Genomic DNA, 25,102 nt, shown 5'->3' with positions numbered 1-25,102 from the left:
TTTGTAAAAAATTGCCGTAACGAGCCCTTAATAAGCAATCTGTAGTTTCCATCAGATACTTAAAGAGTATTTAATGCTTGCACGGGATTTCAATGTTATGCAAAGATTAAGCATTATTACCAAGTCCTTTTCACTCATGTCACTAAAGGTGACCCTCATACAAACTAAGAACAATGAAAAGACCTGTCAGACCGCCCAATAAGCACTTCAGCTGCACAGTGCACACACACACACACACACACTGGGCCTGTTAACTTTTATGAGGGTTTTAAAACAGTTGTATTGCTTTTCTCAAGAGGATAGCTTGATTTATGAAATAGCCATGCTAAAGTGGACATTCATTTGGACAGGTACCATTGGGTGTAATGGTGCATGGATTATTAACACAAATCAGAAAAAATGCAGCAAGACTAAAGGAAGTGTATTACATTTTTCAAAAGTGTCAACCTTCAAATAGATTGAGACATTTTTTTAAATGGACTGACCAAATCTGCAAAAACAAGCCACCTGCAGCTGTATGATAGATTTTGGCTTAATAACCCATAATGTAGCTTTGTTCAGCACCAATCTCCAGTGTGTAATCTTGTTTCCATCCATTCAAAGCTTGTATTTGGCCTCAGGGGCAGATACAGATTCTTCAGTCTCTCTGTATGGTCTCCGTGTTCAATATATTGCAAGTTTGGGACTCATTTCTCAGGAGAACTGCCGAGACCTCTGATAACTCTGACATACACTAAGCAGAGGCTGATGGCAGCGGTCAGCATGATAAACAAGGATCTTGGTCCAAACACCCACTTATTCGGATAAAAAAGATTTCTGCTGGGCTTTTCTTCTAAGATGAACCCTAATAACTGTGACACAAGCATCTTTTATGTTACTGTCAAATATTTGAGGTTTTCAATGCAGTTGACAAGAGAGAAAAGGAGAGAAAATTGCAATTAAGTTAAAACATGGGCAGTTTATTTTTTAATATATATTTTTCTTCAGTAGTAAAGGACTGAAAATACTGTTCTTATAATGAGGAAACCAGCACACTCAAACGATTTTTATATTAGTATTCAAACATACATAAAAGCAAGTGCCACGATACATCAAGTAGCAGTCATACGCTCTGAAGTTAACTGACAACATGTTCAAAATGAAAAACAAACTACATGAGGTTCAAATACATTTGTATACTATACATGTATACATTATTTCAGAATATACTACATTATTTAACAAAAACAGTTGCAAAACAGCTTCTATCTTCACTTGTAAGTTCACAACCAACAACATCTACGTCACTATTCAAACCACATCCTGAAATAATGACATGCAGTTAGTTCAGTTCCTTAGTGTACAATGTGATGGTATTTTGATCCTAACTTAATAGTTTGCAATGAGGCATGTGGTTCTCTTGACAAAGCCAAGTTGTGTGCTGGTATTGATAAAGGACCTGATGAAAAAAATCTTTTCAAGATGGTTCTTATACAATAAGCTCTGGGAGGCGAATAATGCAAACTTTCTTTCTTTTTTTTTTTTAAATGTGGGCATAACTTTCAAGGTTCTGAAATGATTTATTTTAATTTATATGCTATATCATATATTCCAGACAAAAACAAAAAACAATCCCATGTTAGCGAGACTGGGTGTGTATGGCAGTCTAAGTGCTTTAGCTGACAGAACACGGGTCATCTTTACTGGGCTTCACCTCTCCCTGCAGCAGCTGGATCATTACTGCCTTGGTCAGGTAACTGGACGTGCCTTGTTTCCCCAGGGCTGGTGTGTTGTAGAAGGCCTCCATGTTATCCTGTGGATTTTATTTATCTTAGTAACATCACCACAAAATGCTTATGCAAGTGTACCTGCCATTCAAATTCATACTGGCTGCTGCGCTTTAAAGTACATTACATCAGGGCTCTCAATCTATTCATTACATGATATGCTGATTGATTAATTAATTGCATTTATAATATAATATAATTCAAAGACAATTACATAACTGTGGCAGGCAAAAGCACTGAACGGACATTATTAAAAGTGTATTTAGTCAATATATTTTTTGTTTTACTGTAAAGTCTTTTTTAAGTTTTAAAAAGATTGGGGTTTGTTAAGATTTCTTTTTTTATTTAGGAAGAAATCAATACTTTTATTCCGCAAGCATGCATTAAATAGATCAAAAGTGACAGTAAAGATATTTATAATGTATAAATAGAAGATTTCTTTTAATCAAATAATCCTGAAAGAAATACATCATGGTTTCTACAAAAATATACAGCAGCACAACTGTTTTCAACATTGATAATAATAATAATAAATGTTTCTTGAGCAGCAAATCAGCATGTTAGATTGATTTCTGAAGGATCATGTGACAACGAAGTCACATTACTCACATGATCATGTGACAATCATGTGAGTAATGATGCTGAAAACTCAGCTTTGCATCACAGGAAAAAAAATTACATTTTAAAATGTATTAAAATAGAAAACTGTTCATCTGTAATAATATTTGACAATAATAATTCCCTTAATAATTCACTTCTTGAACTTGAAAGCTTTCCCATGTTAAATCTGCCCTCACCCGTTTCCCAGAGCCCTCCAGTCTGCTGCGGTCTTTCTGAAAGTCAGCAAAGGCATCCTTAACCAACTGGTCCAAATCCACCGGCTCCTGAAACTCCAGCTCTGGGTTTCTTTCCAGCAAAATTGACACCACCATCAACAGCTGCATTCAGGTCATCAAAGACACAAACATAGAGTCAAACAGCAGATAAGGTGAATAATACGTTAGAGTACAAATTCAAAATAAGTTAGGGCTGCAGAAGGGACAAATTGTGCCTAACCTCCACAATTATCTGCCTGTACTCAGCCAAAACGATGTTCTTTAATGTGTCCTCCACCAACAGAGAAAAATTCATTTCATACATGGTCATATCTGACAGAGTAGGTTGCTGCAAAAGAGTGAAAGATGGTTATCTCCAAACGCAGATATTGTGAACACATTTAAAACGGTCCTTTAATGATGCAATACAGGGACATTATTTCGCCAGAACTACAGTTCCTCTGCAATACTATGCTTAATATTTACAAAAAAATGATCAAAGGTTTTGGAGGAGTAACCTGAGGGAGACTTTTTCCTCCAACCATGATGCCATTACGTGTTCTCTCTAGGATTTGCCAAACGCGGTCATAGAAGCCGAGAGGGGTGCGGTTGAGGGAGCCATCTATCTGACGTCTATGAAGCCACGATCTATAGAAACATGGAAGACCAAAACAAATCATCCAAATTGTTAAAATGGACAAATCCCTGAAGGCTAACTCTGCAGCTAGATTCATTTGGGAGATAATACATAAATTATCCATTCAAAATTCAGGTGACTTTCCCCGCTCCCCCCAGCGTTCCCAGGCGGAAAACCAACCTTGCAACATCGGGACTAACGTCCCGGTAAGTTGGAAATAGAAATGGTAAATGGACTGCATTTATATAGCGCTTTCACAGACCCAATGGCCACCAAAGCGCTTTACAATTTGCCTCACATTCACCCATTCACTCTCTCATTCATACACCGACGGGCGACGGCAGCCATGCAAGGCGCCATCCAGCTCGTCGGGAGTAGCTGGGATTAGGTGTCTTGCTCATGGACACCTCGACACTTGGTCAAGTGGAACCGGGGATTGAACCACCAACCTTCCGGTTTGTAGACAACCTACATGAACCACTGAGCCACTGCCACCCCATAGAAGTCTCGTGAGAAGCGAGAACGAGCGAGAAACACGAACTGCTTTATGGTAATTCGACATAATTCTATGATACTGTGTATGATGTATTACCCACCTCGGTAGACATAGCTCCAGACAATAAAGTTGGCCGGCTCCGATAATAACAAATGCACATGAGCAGCGGTAGAAAGCGGGAGGAAGGTGCCGCAAGTGAGTTTTTTTAAGACAGTGTTGTGAAAATATACGCCGCACAGCTGTAGGGGGAGCTCGATGAGAAAACATGCGACAACAAAAGTGAAAATCAGAGAAGAAATGACTAGAGTTGCCAAGTGCCCCTTTAATGCGTCCTTGCAGAAAAAAAGTATTAAATTCTTTCAAAAAATAAATAATATTGCTGATCCCAAGTTTTGGATGATGGTGTTCATTATCAGAATATCAGGTTCTTATTTAAAAATAATCGTTAGTTGCCCAATTAAAAAGAAAACTAGGAATATATAAATGATGATAAACTGTATACTACTGTTGCGAATGGACACGGAAAATCATTCACGTTTGGCAGGAATCTACAGAAACACACAGATGGTGGGCATCCTGTACCTGCCATTCTGTTGAGGCTGGAGGACATCCAGCAGGAGCTGTTTGACATCACTAGGGGACATCTGGTAGATGTCCTGAGGTGGCATGTCCCCAGCACGAATCTTCAACTCATGTTTCATTGCTTGAACAATCCACCTGATTGAAACATGGGCATGACAAGAAAGTTTGTTAAGGAAACCCGTGTCAATTCAATTCAAATTTATTTGTATAGCGCTTTTCACAATACACATTGTTTCAAAGCAGCTTTACAGAAAGTGCATTTCAGAAATGTTAATAATGTGCAGAACCTAATGCAATACAGTATATTCATTATTTAGAGATGTGAACATGTTATTTCTATTATTTAGGCTCATGTTGTGAAGCTCATTATCTGAAAAGAGAAGGGCCAGCATACCCCACACGGATCTTCAGCATGCCACTGAACAGCTCTGGGGTGTTGGAGATGATCCAGCCAATGTGGATGACCAGCTCTTGCTGCAGCACGGCCTCTCGCTCGCCGTGAGGGCTGCACTTGCTGTATATGATGTCCTTTATGACCCCCGGAGACAGTGGGTTCGAGATCACAATCTCCTCATGCCCAAACAGTCCCAGAGTCACCTAGTAATCAGAACTGTCGTCAGTCTGTATCACGATGGATGATTTGTCAGATAAGCATTTTGGTCATTTCTATTTCTTTGAAGGGGTTTTAAATGTACTGCAATGACTCAAACCAGTATCATCTCTTTTTAAAACGTATAAATCCAACCAGATATCATGAGAAAAAATAACTATTTTACCAGGTGGTGATTTCGTTTGAATTTGTGTTTGAATTTGTACAATGTGATGTGTATGGAAATTTTTGATTTTTATAAAGAGCGTAAACATGAAAGGTCCACCCCTATATCTAACCATCAGTGAGGCGTAAGCATTAAAATGTACAAATGAGGTTATAAGAAATAATACAAATTAGCCACCAATTCACAAAATACAGTGTAGTTATGACATTTACATTTAGTCATTTAGCAGACGCTTTTATCCAAAGCGACTTACAACTGAGGACTAAACCAAGCGAATCATCGTGAAGAGGCAAAAACAACGCAAGAAGTGCTCAAAATACAAAGTTCAGAAATTGCTCAGAGTAGCATAAGCCAGACAAGCGAGGATTTAAAGGAAAAGGAAATTTTATGAATTATCAAAAGAGTGTTTTGTATAAATCAAAAATTCACAGCATTCCAGTACATCTATCCTTTTCAAGAAAAGCTCCCAAATAATATGAATGAATGTGGGGTGTAGGTCTATACAAGATGTTCTATTAAACACTGCAGATCTGAGATCTGCATAAAAATTACAACATTATTACAGCGGTCACACATATATATATATATCAGAGGTATGCAAACTTTTTACTATGAAGGGCAAAAATCTTGATTGAAGGCTGTGGGCTGAAAGTAAATGTTGCTTTATATCCAACTATATTTTATAAACACACACACACATTATATATATATATATATATATATATATATATATATGTATAAATAAAATAAAATAAATGTTAAACCAAACAAATAATAAACAAATTTTTTTTTTAAATAAATTATATTTATAATTTCAATGTTTTTTCCTATTTTTCCTTATGATCGCATGGCAGGCCAAATCAAAGGTCATCAGGTGCCACCTTTGGACTGCGGGCACTGGCTTGGGCATCTCTGATATTTATGAATACCACTGTATTAGACATCAAAATATAGCATACATTTACCAAAAACTTGTTTGTTGGATTTTAAAAGATAAAATCTACTTGGGTACTTTGTGGTTCTCAAATGTTAGAAGAAAAAAAATCAGTCTAGTGTGATTTGTTAGCAGAAGCCACTTGGTCTTTGGTAATATTTTGTTATCTATGCAATAAAAAATTACATTTTGAATCTGGCTTAAGTATGTGGTGGCTATCTCCTTATAGTTCCCAGCAGACATCAATATTGCTCTGCTATGGCAATTTACCCAAATACACATTAAATAGGGAGCACAAAGAAAAAGGCTCGGCTTCTTTAAATTAAATAAGGCTAAGACTATGATTCTACATGCAGGTCAGCTCAGACTGCTCTTGTATGCAAAGAATGACCCATTTTCAAACCAAAACGTACCCATTTATCTTACCCACAACATTAGGCCCCTAGGATGCAATTTATATGCAGATTCACTGCTAGTGTGCAACTCTGATGAATCATTTCACAACCACCAGGGGCTAAACACGACTATGTTAGGAAACTATGGCAGTTCATTAAACAAACACTCCACACCACAAGTAATGTTTGTCTCAACACAAAGCAAATAAAAGGTAAATATACACTGAGGGTAAATGTAATGCACGAACAATGGGATGGTTGCAGGCGTTCTGGGTAAAAGCGATTTTTGCTGCAAAAGGAATAGTTAAGCTTCAAATGAAAGCAGGTTAGCTTTGCCAGTGATGATGACTGATGCAATTAGCTATTATTCTGTTGTGTAATAGGAAGAGGAGTCCATCATGACTTCGGCATACAACTGATGTGAAGAGAAAAAGATTCTAAGCTAATTTTAACCTTCTTATAATCAGTGAACATTCAAATGTTTGACTTCATTACATTTTTGACTTGTTCGTTCATATCTTATCAATTACTTAGGCCCCTGTTCCTGTTTTTCACTTACCTGCTTGCCATGCACTAAAACACTAGTAATGCTCGGAGCAAGGCTGTCCACTAGTTTAGTTAAGAGACTGGCAGCAAGGCGCACAATGGACCTGGTGAACACAACACAACAGAGATATACTCACTCATTCAATGGAGCCAAACAGAAATTGAATTGGACTACAGTCTATTATAAAACATAGTTTATTACTAAAATGTATACACTACTGTTCAAAAGTTTGGGGTCAGAAAGATTTTTTAAATAAATCAATACTTTTATTGAGAAAGGATACATTAAATTCAAAATAAAATCAAAAGTGACAGTAAAGACATTTACAATGTTACATAAGATTTCTATTTCAAATGAATGCTGTTACGTCCTATTGATTAAAGGATCTGGAAGAAAGCATGACATTTTTACTGTTTCTTTGATCAAATAAAATGCAGTCTTGGTGAGCATAAGAAACTTCTTTAAAATACATTTTTTAAAATCCTACCGACCCCAAACTTTTGACAGATAGTCTATATAAGACTTGCTGCCTCATAAGCAATGACAAATATAGTTGGAGCTCAACAGTGATTCATTTTACATATATCACCAAAAAGACTTGTTACAAGAACTGTGTGAACCCCGCCAAACTTCTTTAAACTTTAAATAGTTTGAAGTCTAATTGTAATGCAGCATGATGCTCATTTGAATAAATGAGATGATGTTATATTCCAAGATTTTGACCCCCTGCAGCATTTAAATCATTAATATTTAAAGCTGGGCCCTCTGGGACGAAAACGATCAGGAGAGCTCAGCATCTCAAAGTGACAAAGTGGCATTGGGCATTTAAACTATGCTGTTGTTGCTCCTGGACTGAAGTTACACTTCCTAACACTTTCGTAATTCACATTTCCATTTATTCATACATTTATTTGGCAGGCGCTTTTATCCAAAGTAACTTACAGTGTATTCAGTGTATACGTTTTATCAGTAGGTGTGTTCCCTGGAAATTGAATACATGACTTTAGCATCATTTGAGCTATGAGAACCTATTTTCACCAATTTCATGTTTAGCTGATGGATTCCTTTTCCAGGTTATACTGCCACAGACATAATGGAGTTAAGCTCACAAACAAATTGCAAATGAGACACTGTTACAGTGATAACCCCAGCTAAGAGGCATCAATTTGTGTTATGAAGGATATAAAAAAGCTCAACTTCAAAAAAAAACATTACCATAGGCGCAATTATAAATAACAATTATAAAAGAAAGAAAAAAACAACTAATGAGCTCCATGGTTTCTCTGTGCATGATAATAAAGAGCTTGACTAAGCGGATGTAAAGAAAAACAACAACAAATGATGAATGCTGCGTGCTCATGAGTTAACACATCCTTCAGCACGGATTCAACAGTTACACCACACATGCAGAGGTTGTTTACCCCACCGCCCAATTACCTGCTTGCCATGGACCAATATAGTGGTTATATGAGGAGCTATAGAACCGGGAAACTTCTGGATAACAGCCGCAGCACTACGCACCGCCAGCCTACATGAGGTTTGCGTGTTTAAAAATATATACGTATGCGCATAGTTGCACGTAACATTAGACAAATACACATAACAGGTAAAAAACAAAATAGCCATAAATATATCAAGAGTTGATCATTTTACCCAACTATAATGAGGAGAAAATAAGTGAAACTCTAAATGCTTCCGGTGAGTGCAGTGAAAAGAGGAAAAACTTACCAAAGCTTCCTGCTCCCAGCTCTTCTGTAGATTCTCTCCAAGTCATCCTTGAGATTCTCTGGACATACAGAGGGTTAGGAATGGCATGTTAACCATAAAAAATATATATTTTCAGCCTTAGTGTAGTCTGTAAGACAACATCCCTGGAGCATTTAGGCGCAAACACACGTGGAAGCTCCGGCTTGCAACATAAAATCACATATAAGCATGTATTTAATCGCTCTGCGCTTGTTCAATAGGTCCGTTTAAGAGTGTGAACAGTCTTGAGCTATGAGATAAACTGTAGCTACGGGAATTAAGACCACGACAAGCATTGCCAACCCACTTGCTTATCCATGAAGGCAGTAAATGGATTACAGCAGTGGACATTTCATTCAGATGAGCTTTAAAAGCAGCCATTGCAGTAAGACGTCCTGTGGCTTTTTAAAAAGCTCACCATTTCAATAGCACTGAAATACTCTGGCCTTACACTTAATCATTACAACTTTAGTAAAAATACCTGACATTTCAGAGGTAGAGACATATTTTACTGAACTAATAATAAATATCTCATGAATTATGTACTATTTGGGTGACTAAAGCACATACCGTTTTTATCAAAGAAGTCTGGGCCTTCTTTTTTGAGGAGAATACTGGCCAGCTGGGCTTGACTGGCCAGACAGTCACAGTCCTGATAACAGAATATGAGTTATATAAGAGCACCTATATTAAACTCATAATCACACCCAGGCAGGATAGTTAGGCTCACATTGAATTTCTGTAGAATCTCAGATGTGGACTTGTGGAACCATTCCTCGACGTTGATCTCAGGCTGCTGCTCCAGGTCAGAGGCGTTCGGCGTGCTGGTTTGACGCTTCACCTTCGAATGCTTGGGCAACTCCAGCTCCTCGAAGCTCTTAAACTCTGGGATCCTACTCAGAGGAATGTATTATGGAAAAAAGAAATGGATTATGAATCTGCTGCATGCCTTAGAAACTGTGAAGACAGTTTCCTTCCATTGCTTCAATAAGTGTACCATATTGAACAAAGGTGAAGAGGAAAATAAATGGTGCAAAGGAAGGTTAAATCTTACTCGGCTTCATTGACACGTAGGAAATCCAATTGCTCCACCACAGCGCCTGATATCAGGGTCTATAAAGTTTCCACAAAGAATGTTACATTAGAACAGGGGTTTTCAAAGTCAAAGACATAACACAACATAACATGCATGATGGCGTCCTTCAGTTAAACCACATTGAATGAATTGCACTGTATGAATTACACACAGATTCTTAATAAAGCTATGAAAGATATTTAGTCAAGAGCAGTGAATGATTTTCTTTTTCTTTTGTTGTAGCAGGTAGGCCTTTATGAGGCTGCTGTCACTTTAAGACCTTACGTATAGATCCAATATAATGATAATTTCGCTTAACTGTTTACTTTCACCTAACTGACAATGTTACGTGAATGCTCACCAAAATGGGCATTTTGACACATAAATGTGTGTATTTGACCTTTCAAGAGCAATAATAAGCTGTGAAAGTGAACTGAATTCAGCACTCGTGCCCTTCGGATGTGCGCCACAGAAAGGTGCCTGTCAGCACCGAATTCAGTTCACTTTCACAGTTTATTGTGCTTTTAATAATTCATCATCAAGCATGTCCCACTCTTTCTTCTTATTAATTGATATTTCTTTGCTGCTCAATCGCGTTTAAGCAGTCCTGCGCTGCACACATGCATTTACATACAGATAAACTATATAGAAAAATCCCTATCGATTGACATTGTCATTTCACCCGTGCCTCCCCTGCGCGCCCCACACTTTGAAAACCCCTGATAGACCAAAGGGAATACAAAGGCATTTAGATACATCATGCAATATTACATTATAATACAATATGTTCTAAATGACTGTTAATCAACACACTAAGCGACTACAGTACAGCAAATAAGTATTTGCCCTCATCTTAAAATTCTCTATAATGCCGAACTCTGTGGATGAAAATTTGTGTACAAAATATTGCACAAAGGGAAACTGAGTAAAGACACAATGCACTTGTACAATACACATGTTAATTAACACAAAATTTGTTATTTCAGTGAAAATAGCTATACTGCTCTTTTCAAGGTCCTGCTATGTCATCCTTCTTTGACTAGACCTCTCTAAAACTTTTTTTTTTTTTTTTTTTTTCAGCCACTATGATCTGATCTGGATCATTGTTCAACTGGATTACCCATGTTGCCATGAAATGAAAAAAAATCACGCAATTTATTGTCTAAAAGCATTGTAAGAAATTGTAGTCTGCCTCGACCCAGATTCCACTCCAAAATATATTTTAGAATGAGCTCATCCCCAAAATGGCTTAATTATCATAGAGATGAAGGAAGTGAAGTTATATTGTTTCTTCACCATTTGGGTTGATCACATCCTGAACAAATGGTAGTCAATTGTAGAATGGGAATGTGTGTGGGACACCGAGAACCTTCTCAGACAATGGGGTGTCTCAACTTCATTAACATACAGAACACAGCTGTTACAACATTAAGAGAGGTAAACTGTAACAGGATAAAAGGACGCCGGTGAACTCACGGTGCTTCGTGTACCTTGCCACTGCTATGCTGTAATAAACTTCATTTTTGAGATCTTCGACGCCCACATCATTTTTTCTTACAGCATGTTACTGTCAAAGCCTTTTTATCTCATAATTTTGAATCAAAATTACATAACTCCAACTTCTGGTGAAACGACAAGTCTTCTCTCTATAGTGACGTATGCACTCAGATTTCTCAGAATATAAACTTTTATTTAACAATATGGAACCATTCAGTGAGAGAAATATGCATTAATATTACTTTAATAATACATTCCCATGTCTTTGTAAGATGTGGAAAAAGGCTGGTTTTGGAAGACAATTAGACGCATTACAAATTAAATCATTTCTTATAAAAAAGTACAGCACCTGAAGTCTGTCCACATGAACTTTGACTCCTCCAATGTTTCCCTTCTTAAAAGATGCCAGCATGTCCAGGATGGGGTTGAAGCGGCTCCCCCTGGCAAGAAAGAGATGACATTACTGTACCACTCATAAACAAAACTAGGTTCTGGCTGATTGGAGAGCCTCTTACTTAATGTTGTCCTCTCTGATAAGGACCAGGAAGAGAGGCCGGCCTGACATCTTCCAGTACTGCTTAATAAACTGCAAGGCATTCTGTAAAACACATGTAAATACAACCGCATTACAAGAGATCGCTGGAACTTTGGCAATCACATTGCAGCATAAACATACAAGCACAGCGCAGACAGCAGGAGAACCACACTGTAACTCTGAGGGTGGACACTGATGATTTATAGGGGACGTTTCTGTCCATTGCCCATTTTCTGCCCTAAATTTGATTCTTTCTTTATATAGAAAGATAGACAAAATATGAAACACAAAGTGAACCCTCTTCTAACATCATCTGAGGAACCAGTGAGGTGTGATATCTCACCTTAATATCATCTATCAAAAGCATGACATCCTGGGACAAGTAGAAGTCACTGAGATCGAAGACAATTGGATAGCAGACCACAGTCTTTCCAAGTATTCGATAAATCTGAGGGGGAGAGAAATTACTCATTGCGTTACTTGCAACTATATGGATGACTGTTAGATCAAGACATATACTTTACCTCAGACAGCAAATAAAACATACCATCCTCTCTGAACAGATATACACATAAAGATCCCTCTAATTTTCTCTGTATTTATGTGAGAAGTGAGTTACTGCATATAGCCCACCACTGTCATACTAAACATAATCAATTCTCCATCAAATACAGAAGATCATTACTCTGGAGTTCCTATTTTTATCTTCCCCAAAATGTCATCATGCTTAAACTGCCTGCAGGCAGTGAGGCTCAGCAGTTTTAGAACCGAACAATAGACTTGTAATCAATCATCTACACCTCTTGACATAATTTTGGTTTGTGTGCAGTTAAAGGGTTTGTGTGCATTTACACTCATGCCGTCACAAATTCATTTGACTTTTTTTTTTGTGGAACAAAAAAATAGATCTTTTGAAGAATCTTTATGACAAGTGGCTGTTAGGGTTAAAAAATGACAACAAAAGACCCATAAAAGTACTCCATATATAAATCGAGTGCCATTTTCCAAGTCTTCTTAAAGGGATTAGCCCACGATTTACTCACCCTCAAGTCATCCTAGGTGTATATGACATTCTATATATGACAAGTTTGAAACAGACATTGGTCATTGAAATTCCTTTAATTTATATTGTATAATTTGTATATTTTCTGTTCAATGGCACTCTTTAAAAATGTTGCACTGTTAATAAATGTAGTCAATCACATTTCCTTTGTCTGACCATATGCAAGGCGTTTTGTGGTTTTAGCTCTACCTCAAATTGGGTTTAGTATCTGTGCCTGATTAAAAAAAAAATAAAGGTGGCTTTAGTCTGTTAATATGTGGTATAAAGATTTGCACATATATTGCAGGTTGAATATTTATTAAGTATTCATATATTTTAGATGTTACATGTACTTATACTGAATACTATATCACTGTATATGTACATACATTGTATGTGTCATGGTGTGGGTTTTGTCTTGTTCCTTGTTCTTGTCTGTCATGTGATTCCCTGTTTGTCATGTGATCCTGCCATGTGTCTTGTCCCATGTTCAGCTGTTCCCCATTATGTTGATTGGTCTTCCCAAGTGTTTCAGTTTAACCACGCCCCCTTGTTATCTTGTTTAGCTTGTGTTCCCTTGTGTTTAAGCCCTGTGTTTTAGTTCAGTCCTTGTGAGTTCTTGATGTTGTAATGTTTGTTGTTGTCTCCTTGTTCCCGTCCTGAGTTCCCTGTTCCTGTTCTGAGTGTTCTGTCGTGTACCCTGGTTTACCTGTTTGTTTGTTTGTTTATTAAAGTGCTTGCGATTGGATTCAATCTCCGCTTCATTCCTGCCTGCATCGTTACAGAATGTGCATGTTCTCAATATATATTGATATATGTACAATATATGTACATATATTTCGATATAAACAATATATGTACATATATTTATAATTTTACATTATATCGTATGTATATATTTCCATATAATTGTACATATATTTAAAATATATTCCACAATATATTAAACACATATCTAGACATATATGTATGTATATATTTCCATATAATTGTACATATATTTAAAATATATTCCACAATATATTGAACACACATCTATACATATATTTTATTTATATATTTCCATATAATTTCATATATATATATATATATTGAAATATATTCTACCATATATTGAACATACATGGGACCCTATATCTTTACATATATTACCAATACATTATTCCATACAAATTGTAATACATTATGGTGGATATTTATAAGTATAAAATTGCATATATTTTCGGATATATAATTACATATATTATATATTCATTTACCATATATTTCAATATATTGAAAGCGGCAATCATTTGTATATTTTGCAATATTTTACAATATATTTAATATATTGTAGAATATATGTATCATCAATATATTACTCCATGCATTTCAATATATAATATATTGGAAAATGGGAAGGAAAATAATATATTACAATATATTACAATATATTTCAAGTAATATATTGGTAAATATATTTTTCTTTCATAAGGGAACAAATCAGTCAGATACGTGAATGATTCGTTCAGTACAAAAAGTCAACCATATTATCTGGTTCCCTGAAAAGAACAGCTCACTGGAGCAAGATTATCAGTCAATACCAACTTAAATTTCAGTCTTTCATATCAATCATATAGGTGACTTTAAAAATGTTTTTGGTGGGTATTTTGTCATTTTTGGAGATTAGCAGATGTGGTCACTATGAACTGTTGCAGTATGGAAAAGATCTTTATAAAGATTCATGAAAAAAATAGTTTTGTCTTTTAGAGATAGAATAGCACCATACAGACATGAGGCTGAGTACATAATGACAGTGAACTATTCCTTTAAAGGAGAGTTGGAATAATATTTAATTATCATAGGCACTGTGTTACTCTGAGCTTCTAAATTATAATGAGGATAAATCACAAAGAACTGTAATGAGCAGGAGCTGAAGTAAATGAGGAAATGTTTGCATATTTCCTGTCAGGAGAGTTTGCTACAGCACAGAGAACATTGTTTACCTTGCAAGTGCCAATGCAGCCAACGGGCCTCTCCGGTCTCCCACTCAAACCAAGCTTCTTATTAATGGCAAGGAAGCGGTATGCCTTGAAAAATAGAGACAGGCACACATAAATATATATATATATATATAATCACTCATTAAGGACTAGAATGCCTGTGTGTGTCCATTATGTGTGTAAAGGTATTATCTGAGCCATTATAGTACAGGCACCATGCGGTTTAATTCATAACATGCATGTTTTGTTCAGTGGCTGATTCTGAAAGCCTGGTTATTTCCCTGCAGAAAAGGTCAAGTTTGTTGTTGCAAGTGTTCGTGCAAGTTTCTTTAAGTTAAAACAGCTCAAACATGCATTTTAGTCTGGGACTAGCTTTAGCCTTGTCTATGAAACCGGGGGATAGTGTGACAAAGAAGAATCAGAATGAGCCAGACCAGACAGTTTACCTTGCAGTTTTAAGTTGGTTTCAGTGTACTGCTGTGATATTTTTCACAAGATCTTAGTGACAATAATTAAGACAGAGATCTGAGCAATTAAGCCATTATTTGAGCATAACACTTTCACAAAACTTCCTTGTGACCTCAAGAAAGCTGCTCTCTTCTGTATCACTAATTTATCATTTAGCTGATACTTTTACTGTATATATCTCAACTTGCAGTACACTTATTAGAGTCTCTGTTCCCTTGGAGCAACCTGGTGTTAAGTTCATGGTTCCTTGGTTACTTTCGCTTTCTAGCCTAGATTTTTCAATCATTACACTTTGCTGCACAAAATTATAGGAATAACCAGATTAATGCATTTTCTGAAGAAAATGCAAAACTGTGCTGTATCAAAAGCTCACCATGATGCTACTGTGCACAAGTCTAATAAGACTCATCCCATTTTGCATATATAGCTAGAAAAAAAAATGTTCCACCTCTAAATGTACACTATTTTTAGCGTCACAAAGTCAGCAGATCCAGACAGATATGCTACCGTTCAAAGAATTGGGGTCATTTCTTACCTTTCTTTTTAAGTAATTTATTTTGAATGTGGTCACGCCCACTAAGGCCCCGTTCACACTGCAGGCAAAAGTGGCCCAAATCTGATTTTTTTGGGGTCAAGTGACCAGGTCAGATTTCTTCAGAGGTAATGTGAACACTCAAATCTAGCCCAGATCTGATTTTTTCAAATCAGATTTAGACCACATACATATGTGGTCCTGAATCAGACCCAGATCTGATTTTTTCAATACGGCCGCAGTGTGAACAATCAAGGCGGATTTGATGCGACTTTTACGTCAATCTACGTCGACATTTGTCACAATTATGCGCCGGCGAAGCCCTAGACACAACAGACACAGACAGTAGCCTAACATTAAAAACTTGACTAGATATGGAGAACAGCAATGAAGCGAGTCAATGAGAGTGAGGTGTTAGATCTAAGTAGTATATGGGGAGATACTTCAATTCAAGCTAGAAGGACCTACCGTAACCGCTCCGTTTTTGAAAAAATTGCACACGAAATGGAAGAACGGGGACACAGGAGAACAGCGTCTCAGTGAAATATTCACGTCATATTCCCACCACTCCTGGCTTCGTCTACGCATCCACACAGATCTCTGTAGTGAATTTGCAACTATAAACCCACAAAAGTTTCTATTACACAAACATTATGAAATAAATGCGAATATGCTTACTTCCTCCATAACCTCCCGAACTTTAGTGCAACCGCGTGCTGCGTCTGATGTCATTTTTATTGTTCTTTTGCGCATGCCGGTTAGTTTGAAACCTCAAACAGTTCACACTGCAATCAGATATAGGTCATATTTTAAAAGGTAATGTGAACAGCCAATCAAAAAATCGGATCTGAGCAAAAAATCAGAATTGAGCATTAGGACTTGCGGTGTGAACGGGGCCTAAGTGGCAAAAAGACTGAGCGGCAGCATTTGTTTTCAGCGTGAATGCCGTGAAAAACACACAAAACACATCTAAAACGGGAAAGAGCTTTGCGATTGACTGTACAACTAGATTTGACCAGAAATCTAATGTACTGTATATTTTTATAGACTGCAAAAAGCTACAGAACAGACTATATTCTGCATAATTGGATGTTTTTAAATAAACACTGACAAAAAAACTATGCAAGTTTTAGGGCTGGACGATATGATGATATACAGTATAACATTAATGTAAGTGATCACTCGGATTTAGACCTATCTATATTGTATTTATATAAAACGTTTACAGGCAAATTTTCTTAACTTATTTCCCCGGCGTCGAAATCAGGGACATATAAATGTCAGGAAACACGATTCCTGGCTGCATGTCAATATCCATGGATCACAGGATCTTTGGTAAGTTGTAAGGAACACTATATCGAGTCCAAGTTTTAGTTTAAACTGATAATAGTTTGTTTTACTCGCGTTTTCGCAGTTTCCCCTATTAACTCCAGCCACGCAGCAGCTATTTTGCCACTCAGTCCGGCTGAGGGGGGCGTGTTCTGGCGGGAAAGTGACGTCAATGCGTTCCGTCTATTAGTTGAAAATGGGGATGCTGCTTAAAGCTGCTGAAGGTAACTTTTGAAAAAATGTATTTGCTAAAACTGTCATTATGTCCTGACAGTAGAATATGAGACAGATAATCTGTGTAAAAATCAAGCTCCTCTGGCTCCTCCTAGTGGTCCTATTGCCATTTGCAAGAAATACACGCTCCCGGTCAGAAACAACCAATCAGAGCCAGGAGGAATGTCTTAGCAGTGTCAATCACGCTCGTGTACGCGCTGATCACACCCCTCTCTTGCACAGCGCGAGCGCCGGAGCGCGAGCCGTCGTTCAAACTCAAGATTGCCGGCGAGCTGCAGCTGTGCTTATGACAGAGAAACAACCTAAACTGCCAATTCTCGAGTGACACCTGCTCATAAAACAAAGAGGTAAAGGGAAAAAGACCGATGACGATAAACAAGCGAAAAAGAAAGAATTACACAGAGCCCATTGACTCGGTGTCAAAACTCTAGCCGCATAACATGTAGATAAAATGTCACGCACTCTGCTAAGCAACAATTGAAACCTGCTAATTCACTGGCTTGTCATGTTGCTGAAATAATGTACTAGCACACCTTATCTAGCATTATATATCGTTATATTAACGTTATCTTACTAGCTATTTATAACTTATAGAAAGAGTGCAACGTTATAAAGTTACATGTATTGCAAAATACATAATGATTTGAGTACCAAGTTTGTAGTCAAAGTATGGGCAGGCTATAGTCAATGTAAAGCATTTTATTGACGTTTAGTCCCTATTAGTGAATGTGCCATATAACTTTTTATCCGCTGTTATCGGTGGCCCTGTTTACTAGCCTGCGCGTTCACGACAGGCTCCGCTTGTTCAAATTTTCAGGCTAAGTCAATGTTTTCTCAAAACTCCCTACTGCAGCTTTAATAAAGAATGAAAAGTTGAAGGTGTTTTTTTTCAGGATTCTATAATGAAGAGAAAGTTTGAAGAACAACATTTATTTGAAATAGAATTTTAAATATGTACTAAATATTATATGATTATAAAATTGTAATATAATCTAGAATTAAATATTCTATTTTTTGTCACTTCTGATCATTTTTTTGTGTCCTTGCTGAATAAAAGTATTGATTTATTTCAAACAAACAATCAAACAAACAAACAAACAAACAAACCCCAACATTTTTAAACAGTGTAATTGGTCCACATTGTGTGATTCAGTCTCAATTTTAGCCGGATTAGTCCTCTCCCAGTAACAATTACATGCAAGTTGAACTATCGGTAAAGAGTCTCAGCAGAACAAAACAGTGCAAGGAGATTAAACAGAGGTATTTGAGTCAATGTGCAGTGACTTTTCCATCCAACACATAAACCACTTTGCCAGTGACACTCATCAACCACATGTTTAAAGGCAGAGGTGCAGTCACGACACACAACTTAAAATGGCAACAAATACAATGTCAGGGCAAAACACCGAACAGTACAGCAGTAATTCGCATGATTTATTCATGCCACAGAATTGTATTCCTGCCTCCCTGCCACCCTATTTCACCAATGTCCACCCACTAGGAGATATATGGCCTCGTCACTGCTCAGGTTTGCCCTTCAATCTAAATCGATGGGATTTATTGTCTGCCAAGTAAAAATCACAAGACTGATTGCTCAGAAAAGTAATAGTACACTTCTCCTGAAGCTTAGCAACCTAACAGACTGAGAACAAACCCCCCTCCCTGCATATAGTGACGCTTGCCTCAGTAATCATATTCCAGTGCAGAGTACAAAGAGTGTGCCGACACCTTTACGACAATAGATGGAGCTCTATTTCTCTCTGACCTCCTGCAGTCTGACATTCTCAGAATAACACTCCAATACAAAAGTGTACTGCACAACACGACAAAAAAAAAAAAAAATACCAGAACAATAAGCCCCTGCCGAGGAGAATCCAGCTCATATCCAACCGAAACAGGAAAATAGATGCTAATTTAGACGAAATCCAGTAGTCAAAACATTTTCGAGAGAGATTTATGCTCCAGAACTCTTTTTCTCTCATTGTGGATCTCTGTACCTTGGACAATTTGTGTGCAGAATAGCAATGAGGGGAAGACACAACCGAATCGAGAGCGCTCTGCCTCTAATCAGAAGCTCAACATGCCTGACACGAAACCTGCAAATGTCACGCATGCTAAGCCTGTAGCACATCAAGAGGGGCAGTGAAGCCACTGTGCTGATGTTGTTGAAACAAACCTCTTTAATACGCAGGATTCTACAATTAAGACGTTCACGCTCGTATCACTTTCTGTAGCCTTGCCGCTTGAATCAGGAACAGCACGTCAACCTATGAACTGCTCTCTTATCTGCGCTTGTATTTGACGTGATTATTTAAGAATATCAGGCAAAAGGTTTTTGTTAAAGATAAGGCTGTACATTAGGGCTGCACAACTGATCAAATAAAAATGTAAAAACAATTACAGCTGCAACAATTAAGAAATTGTGGTGAGAGCTTTTTGATAAACTCTCACTGTGTCAAAATGTTCCATTTACAATGTAATTCTGCAAAAAATTGAGTATTGTAACCAATCACAGACATTTCTGCATAAATACAATGGCAGATCAGATTAATTTCAAGTAGTTTACAGGTTATTGGTAAAGACAACTAAGCAAGTTTGCATAAGCAGTCTCATCCACGGATGTATTTTCAATCTTTGTTGTGGCACACAACAATGAGGGCTGGAGAATTATCACCTGACATTCAATACGAAGCTTTAGAACCAAAGTAGATCCATAGACAGTAATTTAGAAAGATTTTAGATTTGCATGTTGCACCACTTACCATGTAGTCTGAGTAATAGGCAATATGCATTGCAAGTGAGAGATTATTGTCAACAATATTATCAACAAGGTAAAGACAGAGTAAATAAGCATGTATAGACAGCTTCAATTATTATAATGGGAGAGTTCTCCAGATCCCAAAACTCTGAATGGCTTGCACAGTAAGAAAGATGTATTGATTATAGCAGGACTGGAGTGTTCCAGTATGGAAGTGTTGCTAGATTTCCGTGTATAATTTATTCAGATTTTGGACATTAGTCATGCTGCTCAAAAAGTTGACCATAAATGCTGATTGATTTACTTATTTATGGATTAATAGAATTGATTGAATGTAGAATTAACAGATTGATTCAATATTAACTACACTACCGTTCAAAACATTCTATGCATCAAAGAATCATTAAAAAGATATTTTCAACGTTGATAATAATAGCTAAACAGAACATTAGAAAATATTAGAACGATTTCTGAAGGATCGTGTGATATGGAAGATTGGAGTAATGGTAGCTGAACACTTTTGCACAGTATTGGAAATTAATACAAATTAATAATTAAAAAATTTAATTAAATTAAAATGTGTATATTGTGTCTTTTACCATGAAAGGTGACAGCAACGAAGGTTCTGCAGCTGATCTAAAGTAGGCTGCTCTTTCCAAAGAGCTCCGAGCATCCTTACAGAGGCATACTTAGCAAACTATCGCTCCCTCTAATGCACACTTGAGTGCACACACACACACACACACACACACAAAACCGACCGTAGATAGAACAGTGTCAAGGGAAGCAGATACTGTTGGGTGTCTGATTTCAAACAGCTTTTAAACCAAACTGCAGTAAATTGCACGTTCCGGTGACACCCACACACACACCCACAGACAGAAGAACAAACACGTAAACACTCTCGCACATATTGCTCCATGTTCTGTCGATTACAAACAGAATGAGCACAAAAAAAACATTTAGCAAAAGATAATAATCTAATAATCTGATGACCAGTTTAGACCAGGTTGGTCAGAAAAATGAACGCTGCTTTCTATTGATATATTGTCAATCTTTTGCTAGTACGTTTACAAAGGTCATTTGAGAAAACATTAAAGACTATTTTCAGAGTCTTTTGTCAAACTAATTCCATCAATAGTGCACGGGTGAGGTTCGAGCCATGGTGTAAATCTTAAAGAGAAAGCAAAAATAATTCACTAACTGACATGAGGGATGTGCCCGTCAATCCAAACCACTTGATAAACTGGCCAATGATCTAATGGAGCGACAGCCACAGAAATGGATCAGTCTGGAAGATTTGTTTGGTGGTCAGTTTGATTGATTGAAACGGGATACCTTCACCAGCTCTTTCTGAGGCCAGATCTGAATGGGCTCCACCTGCTGCGGGGTCTGAGTTTGAATGCCATAGGTGTTGAGGAAGACCTGCAATCTGAAAGACACAAGCAAGACAGACACAATCAAACATTAAACACAACTAAAGATAAGGTGTGTCATTTCGGCAACATTAGTGGAATCAAAGGAATTGGAAAAACAATGACAAGCTTATAGAAGCCAACAGAGGTTATCATTTATTTTTTTCTGGCTTATTTTCTTGATATCACCACCTGTGTGCTCCCATGTGTTTAAAAAATAATCATTCCATTGCAATTCTATTGTTGCAATTGTTGTGTCACATTCTATTCCCCTGTTCAAAAAAGAATCACATTATAGCGATATTTGGTTCTAGTTCAAGAAAATATAATACATTTTTTTTACTTTTAACTATTAAAAATGATTACATCCAATTTGTCTTTAATGTGGCATTATGCCTAACATTATAATATGAACCCCAACCCTTACCCTTCAACTGGAAAATAATACTAATAAATGTAACATCATAACTACCATGGTGAACATGATTCTTTTTTTATGATTAAAAAACTAGAATAGAGTGCTGCAGGGATAATTTCAAAACACGGAGGACTAATTCGCCAGTGGTTCCCTCGAAATTTTCCTATGGGTTTTTATAATAGGGTTTTTCTAATAAGGTGTGTGGAAAACATAACTTGAAAATACTTGGGTACTTCTACAAAGTAAACTGCACACACTCACACTCAAATATTCTTATCCTAATTACTTATTAAAAACATGGTTTAAACAGCTTCAAAATTTTCGTTTTCTATATGGGTGTGTTTAATTTACGCCGTAGAAACAACAAAGTATCATCAAGTTATGTTTACCACAGACCTTATTTTACTCATAAATGGACAAATCCCATTATAAAAACCCATAGGAAAGTCTCATAGGAACCACTGGCAGATTATTCGTCCGGGTTTTGACGCCATCCCTGGATCACTCTATTTTGCATCTCAATAAAATGTGTATCCTCCTGCATGGTACACTAGGCTAGCAGACTATAAGTTAATGGTAGGCTAATTTAATAGTAAGCTAGTGAAGAAGAGTAAATAAAGAATGTTTAATTGACCACAGACTGTGATAACATGTTTCCACGGGTATTAATTGGCTAGATTTACGTTTTTCTTTTACTATTTTCTTTTTTATATATGTAATGTAAAATTATAAAGCTAAGTGTTAAATAACCTTCGAATTAAATTATATAAAACTAGTCATTGCTTCTGTGTGAATGGTTCTAATACAAATGCTGAAGGACTGATTGCAAATTTGACATCTTTCTCTCTTTTGACAAACATAACCACTCTATAATTTTTTCCTCTTTTGTAAAGTCAGTCACGTTATTTTGATTTTTTTTTTCTTTTGCTATTGGAGTAAATGAGAATGCAACCATTTTATTTGTTGTCGTTTCTGTTCACCACTATTTCCGTTCAGTTCACTATTCCCGGAAATGTACATAAATGAGTGCTCTGCAGGTACTTCTCATGCTGAGGGGTTCAAGGAAATTGCATGTTTACAAGCAACCAGAACCAGCATACACTATAATATTTTAACAACATTATTTCAGCTTTGCAGGGAAGGTGAGGTGTTAAGTGGAATTTGATGCTTTGAATGAAGGTATGATGGTCGAGTTGGACAAGTAATCCTGATTAAGGTTTGCAGTGTGAAGAAGGGGAAAGGTGGGTTAAGTGCTGGGGTGAACAATGTTAAATGAACTGCAGAGTGGGTCTGGCTGGGACCAGCTGGCCACATGACCTCTCTCACCACTTCCTCTTCCCAGAAAAGCTTTAAATGAGAGTGCTGATAGATGAAGGCTACAGAATAGCCCAATAATTAATGTGAAGGCATCAATTAGACCAGAGAGAGAGAGAGAGAGAGAGAGAGAGAGAGAGAGAGAGAGAGAGAGAGAGAGAGAGAGAGAGAGAGAGAGAGAGAGAGAGAGAGAGAGAGAGAGAGAGAGAGAGAGACAGAGAGAGATAGATAGAGAGAAAGAGAGAGAGAAAGAGAGAGAGAAAGAGAGAGAGAGAGAGAGAGAAAGAGAGAGAGAGAGAGAGAGAGAGAGAGAGAGAAAGAGAAAGAGAGAGAGAGAGAGAGAGAGAGAGAGAGAGAGAGAGAGAGAGAGAGAGAGAGAGATACAGAGAGAGATAGAGAGAAAGAGAGAGAGAAAGAGAGAGAGAGAGATGAGAAATGTATTTACCTTTGACTTTCTGCTATCAGGGCCACATGAATGACCACATCGTTCACAATGGGACCCTGCAGGAAACAAACAAAGAAGACGTATTGGAAAACTTTGGGCCTCTATGGAGAAGACTTAAAGGCAAGGGCACAGAGTGTAAAATCCATCGTCTGTGAGTTCAGGAGTGAGTGACTTTACTAAAAATGAAGAAAAGAGAGAAAGACCTTAAGAGTGAGAAAGTCAGAGCACCTAGAGTATAACCGATGACTTTGTGGCTGGAGGGAATAGGGGAAAAACAAGCTTCATCGAGAGGGAGAGAAAGAGAGACTGCAGACAAAGATGAGGGAGATGATGGTGGATCAGAGCCCTGATTCTTCATGCTAGCTCATTACAGACGTTTGGGCTGGATGATGTAGTAATTTCGCTGAGATAATGAGCTGCTGATTGCTGAAGGTTTAGGTTGGGTCATATCAATCAGTGGCTAAAGCCCTCTGCCTACACACAGAGGACACCCTGAATCCATTTAAACCTTCCACAGCCACAACTCCAAAACTGCAAGAGCATCTTAATGGCTAATTTGTCTTTTTTTTCCGAGATTGCAACATGCAGGCTTCCCTGTTTCAAAACAATCGTTATTTCTGCGATTCTGCTTGGTGCTACGGTAAAACAAATGATAACCGAGGTTTGCAGGCACTTCTCTTGCAAAAATGTACAGCGTTTACCAACCCCCTGCAGCTACAACTCCCAAAGCCATAATATTAGCCAGCTAATATGGAAATAACAAACCTTCAAATGCGCTAAAATGTGTCAAAAGTTAGACAGATTTATTAGTCTGAAAGGAAGACTTATATTTGTGAGGCTGTTTGCCTCTAGCCTGGGAAAACCCAGACAACTTCAGGCAAATTTAGATTTGCTCTGCAAGTTAGTCTGGCAAAGAGCTCATTCAAGCCCATTTCTAATCTAACATTTACAAAGATGGATGCCGCCGTGGAACTAGGGGTGTGACGGTTATAGTTGAACACCGTCATTAGAACTCTATAACCGCCAAAACCATGTTATTAAAATATTTTTTTCACAAACATTTTTTATCATAGAGAACGTTTAAATACTAATATCAGCTTACGAGGGAAACGGAGGCGGAGTTAGTGGTGCTTCGGAGGCTGCTACTGCTGGAGATGATTCAGGAGAGGTCTGTGCCCCTTTACCGATCAGAGCGCGCGCTGACACGGAGTAGGGCTAACCCTAACCCTAACCCTAACCCTAACCCTAACCCTAACCCTAACCCGACGCGCCCGCACGAGCGCAGCAGCAAAAATGATGCGTTCGGTGCGCAAGACCAGTTCGCTTGGCTGTGTGCACGGCTTTTTTTGTAACAGCGCGCGCGG

At 37.5% G+C, this 25,102-nt stretch overlaps 1 protein-coding gene across 3 annotated transcripts in view; it reads right to left on the bottom strand.

Moving 5' to 3' along the window:
• Positions 1 to 1,529: 1,529 nt before the first annotated feature.
• The window catches only part of phkb (phosphorylase kinase, beta), an 87,950-nt gene continuing 64,377 nt past the window's right edge, over positions 1,530 to 25,102 (bottom strand). For 2 of the 3 annotated variants that reach the window (XM_056248450.1, XM_056248448.1), the window contains 17 exons: positions 23,739 to 23,794; positions 21,485 to 21,578; positions 14,829 to 14,912; positions 12,145 to 12,249; positions 11,782 to 11,864; positions 11,616 to 11,706; positions 9,749 to 9,807; positions 9,425 to 9,587; positions 9,265 to 9,346; positions 8,677 to 8,734; positions 6,961 to 7,051; positions 4,691 to 4,893; positions 4,297 to 4,431; positions 3,100 to 3,229; positions 2,823 to 2,930; positions 2,564 to 2,704; positions 1,530 to 1,792 (listed from right to left, as the gene is read on the bottom strand). In XM_056248450.1, the coding sequence (XP_056104425.1) occupies positions 1,655 to 1,792; positions 2,564 to 2,704; positions 2,823 to 2,930; positions 3,100 to 3,229; positions 4,297 to 4,431; positions 4,691 to 4,893; positions 6,961 to 7,051; positions 8,677 to 8,734; positions 9,265 to 9,346; positions 9,425 to 9,587; positions 9,749 to 9,807; positions 11,616 to 11,706; positions 11,782 to 11,864; positions 12,145 to 12,249; positions 14,829 to 14,912; positions 21,485 to 21,578; positions 23,739 to 23,794 (1,821 nt within the window). In that variant the 3' untranslated portion in view covers positions 1,530 to 1,654. Of the gene's footprint in view, positions 1,793 to 2,563; positions 2,705 to 2,822; positions 2,931 to 3,099; positions 3,230 to 4,296; positions 4,432 to 4,690; positions 4,894 to 6,960; positions 7,052 to 8,385; positions 8,477 to 8,676; positions 8,735 to 9,264; positions 9,347 to 9,424; positions 9,588 to 9,748; positions 9,808 to 11,615; positions 11,707 to 11,781; positions 11,865 to 12,144; positions 12,250 to 14,828; positions 14,913 to 21,484; positions 21,579 to 23,738; positions 23,795 to 25,102 lie in introns of all 3 variants that reach the window. The other variant, XM_056248449.1, reaches the window with a different exon arrangement.

The sequence above is a fragment of the Rhinichthys klamathensis genome, unplaced genomic scaffold, assembly GCF_029890125.1.
Source record: "Rhinichthys klamathensis goyatoka isolate OS25496 unplaced genomic scaffold, OSU_Roscu_1.1 h1tg000055l_1, whole genome shotgun sequence".
Lineage (NCBI taxonomy): Eukaryota > Metazoa > Chordata > Actinopteri > Cypriniformes > Leuciscidae > Rhinichthys > Rhinichthys klamathensis.
Note: the sequence above shows the minus strand (reverse complement) of the source record. Positions and strands in the feature narration are given on the sequence as shown.